Source organism: Otolemur garnettii, unplaced genomic scaffold, assembly GCF_000181295.1.
Source record: "Otolemur garnettii isolate 467f Iridium unplaced genomic scaffold, OtoGar3 scaffold00045, whole genome shotgun sequence".
Lineage (NCBI taxonomy): Eukaryota > Metazoa > Chordata > Mammalia > Primates > Galagidae > Otolemur > Otolemur garnettii.
In genome coordinates, this window is record NW_003852440.1 from 881,480 (window position 1) to 884,501 (window position 3,022).

The 3,022-nt window shown below is 38.0% G+C and overlaps 1 protein-coding gene across 1 annotated transcript in view; it reads right to left on the bottom strand.

Moving 5' to 3' along the window:
* EPRS (glutamyl-prolyl-tRNA synthetase) overlaps nucleotides 1-3,022 on the bottom strand; it is an 82,977-nt gene that overhangs the window by 77,833 nt on the left and 2,122 nt on the right. The window contains exon 2 of the mRNA XM_012805910.2: nucleotides 1,880-2,036. Within this exon, the coding sequence (XP_012661364.2) occupies nucleotides 1,880-2,036 (157 nt within the window). The remainder of the gene's footprint in view (nucleotides 1-1,879; nucleotides 2,037-3,022) is intronic.

Sequence of the window (3,022 nt, forward strand, 5' to 3'; positions counted from 1 at the left end):
CCTTAGCCACTTGAGCCACAGGCACCGAGCCTCAATGAGATTTTATCATCACACTCATAACTATTTTTTAAATTTTGGTAAAAGTCACGTAACATAAATTTTATTGTTTTAATAATTTAAAGTGTATAATTCAGTGACATTTAGTACATTCACAATGTTGTACAACCATTAATACTACTACTGTAGTTCCAGACATTTTCATCACCCCACAAGGAAACCCACTACCCATTAAGCATTCCCTCTCCATCCTACTTTCCCCAGTCCCTGGCAATTATCGACCTGCTCTGTCTTTCTATGGATTTGCATCTCTGTGTTATTTCATCTAAATGGAATTATATCTGGCTTCTTTCATATAGCATGAAGCTTTCAAAGTTAATTCATATTACAACATGAATCAATACTGCAACCCTTTTTATTGATAAGTAAGATTTCATTTTGTGGATGTATCACATTTTGTTTATCCATTCACCAGCTGATAGATACTTGGGTTGTTTCTATCTTTTGGATTTTAAGTAGCATTGTCATGAACATTTATGTGCAAGTTTTTGTTTGCACACTTATTTTTATTTTGTGGGGCGATATATACCCAGGAGTGGAACCACTGGGTCATATGGTAATTCTATGTTTAATTTATTGTAGAACTCACATTATTTTTTCATAAATTTCCTAGGAACATTCCATACTACTATTCATTTTCTTTTAGCTACACATTAGCTTCTATAGCTTAATAGTTGTAGCTATTTTTTTCTTCCTCTATTGCTACTTAATTAACGTTTCCAACACAGATGAAAGCAACTCTTTCCCTATTAGTGGGTGCCTGGGACAAGGGGAAGGGAGGATGTTTACAAAGTAACATGAGAAACTTTTAGGGATTTGGGTATATTTATTATCTTGATTGTAAACACAGTTCCATTTTAAATATTGCAGCTTTTTTATATTATCAATTCTACCTCAAGAAAGTTTTATTGTTTTCTTCTTTTTTTTTTTAATGCCCTTTTAAGTTGGTAAGAACATACTCTATGCTCTAGCAAACTAATTATGGAAGTGGAAAGTGACCTCCAAAAAACCCCACAAACAGGGCCTGGGCACAGTGGCTCACTCCTATAATCCTAGCACTCTGGGGGCCAAGGCCCGTGGAACACTTAAGCTCATGCATTCAAGATCAGCCTAAGCAAGAATGAGATCCTATCTGTAAAGACAGCCCAGTATTGTGGCAGGCTCCTGTAGTCCCAGCTACTAGGGAGGCTGAGATAAGAGAATCACTTGAACCCAAAAGTTCGATGTTGTTGTGAGCTAAGATGCCAGGGCACTCTACTAAGGGTGATCAAGTGAGACTCTGGCAGGGTTGTGGTGGTGGGGGGGCAGAAATAGCCAGGCAATATGGCGGGTGGGTATAGTCCCAGCTACTCGGGAGGCTAAGGCAAGAGAATCACCTGAGCCCAAGATCTGGAGGTTGCTATGAGCAATTAACGTGGCAGCACTCAACCCCAGGAAGACTGAGTAAGACTCTGTTTCAAAAAAAAAAAAAAACAACCCACAACCTTCCATTCATACACTCAGTGAGAAGTAAAGACTTTTGTCAAGTCAAAGATAAGTGTCTGGAATAAAATAATGGCTGAGGTAGGAGAGGTTGACATAAATGGGATGAAGACTTTTTTAGCAGGAACAAAGTCAGCTCCAAAGGTAAGAAGGGACAGAGATGACAAGAGAGAAAGATAGAGAATTTCTAGGACTGGTTAGGAATAAAATATCCAGAGTATTCATTCCTCCGTAAGAAATCTGTGCTACAGCCTAAGCATTTATACACGTACATATACATAGAAATATGTGTACTTTTTATCCAGTAAAATATTAAGAACATTTTAAGAAGAATTGATACCTTTTAGGGTGGCCCAAACACACAAATCGGCTAAGCTCAAGGAGTTTCCTACTAAGTAGGTTCTCAGAGACAGGCAATGATTGAGCTCATTGATTGCAGAAGTAAACAAATCACATGAAGACAATTTTGCAGCACTAAACTCCAACCAGTGATCGATCTGTGAACACAAAAGATAGAGGGGAAAAAAAAAGTAAAGTTTAGACTTTTTTTTTTTTTTGACACAAAGTCTTAAGCTATTGCCCTCAGTAGAGTGCTGGGACATCACAGCTCACAGCAACCTCCAACTCTAGGGCTTAAGCGATTCTCTTACCTCAGCCTCCCAAGTAGCTGGGACTACAGGCATCTGCCACAACACACAGCCATTTTTTTGGTGGTGTTCCAGTTGTAATCGTCATTTTAGTTGACCTGGGCCAGGTTCAAATCTGCCAGCCTTGGTGTATGTGGCCGGCACCCTACTCACTGAGCTATGGGTGCTGCCTAAAGTTTAGACTTTCAAAAAAATATAATAAAAATTCTAGCTAACTGGAAACAAAAGTACACTCTGCTTCCTCATTTAGAATTATGCTTTTCTTTCCTGGTAGACTAATCTGATTGCCTAGAATCTCAAATGGAACTTAAAAGTCACATTTTTTTGTTATTTTTCTATGCTTTCTTTTTTATATAGGGGTATGTAAAAAGCACTTCAGTAAGGAAAAAATAAAGACTTGGAACTGGCATCAAGAAAGAGTAACCAACCTGAACAAACCCAAGGAATGGTACCTAGCCAAACAGATTCATTCACAAGAATGTAAAACGAAATATTCACGAACCACTGTTTGTATTTTGAACTTTATGAGATTTAGGAAAGTTAGAGAGGAATACAAATAGAAAAAAAAAGCAGCATACGAAGAGCAGTACACACACCACACAACAACATCTCTGTCAATGACAAGACATACAGATGCAGGTCCCATAAGTTTACCATGCTGTATTCTCAGTGTACTTTTTCTATGTTTAGATATATAAACACTTGCCATGTTACTGCCTGCAATACACAGTACAATAACACACAGTACGGTTTTACAGTGTAGGAGCAAGAGGATGTACCACGTGACTAGGTGTGCAATAGGCTGTTTCATCCAGATTTCTTTTTTTTTTTTTTTT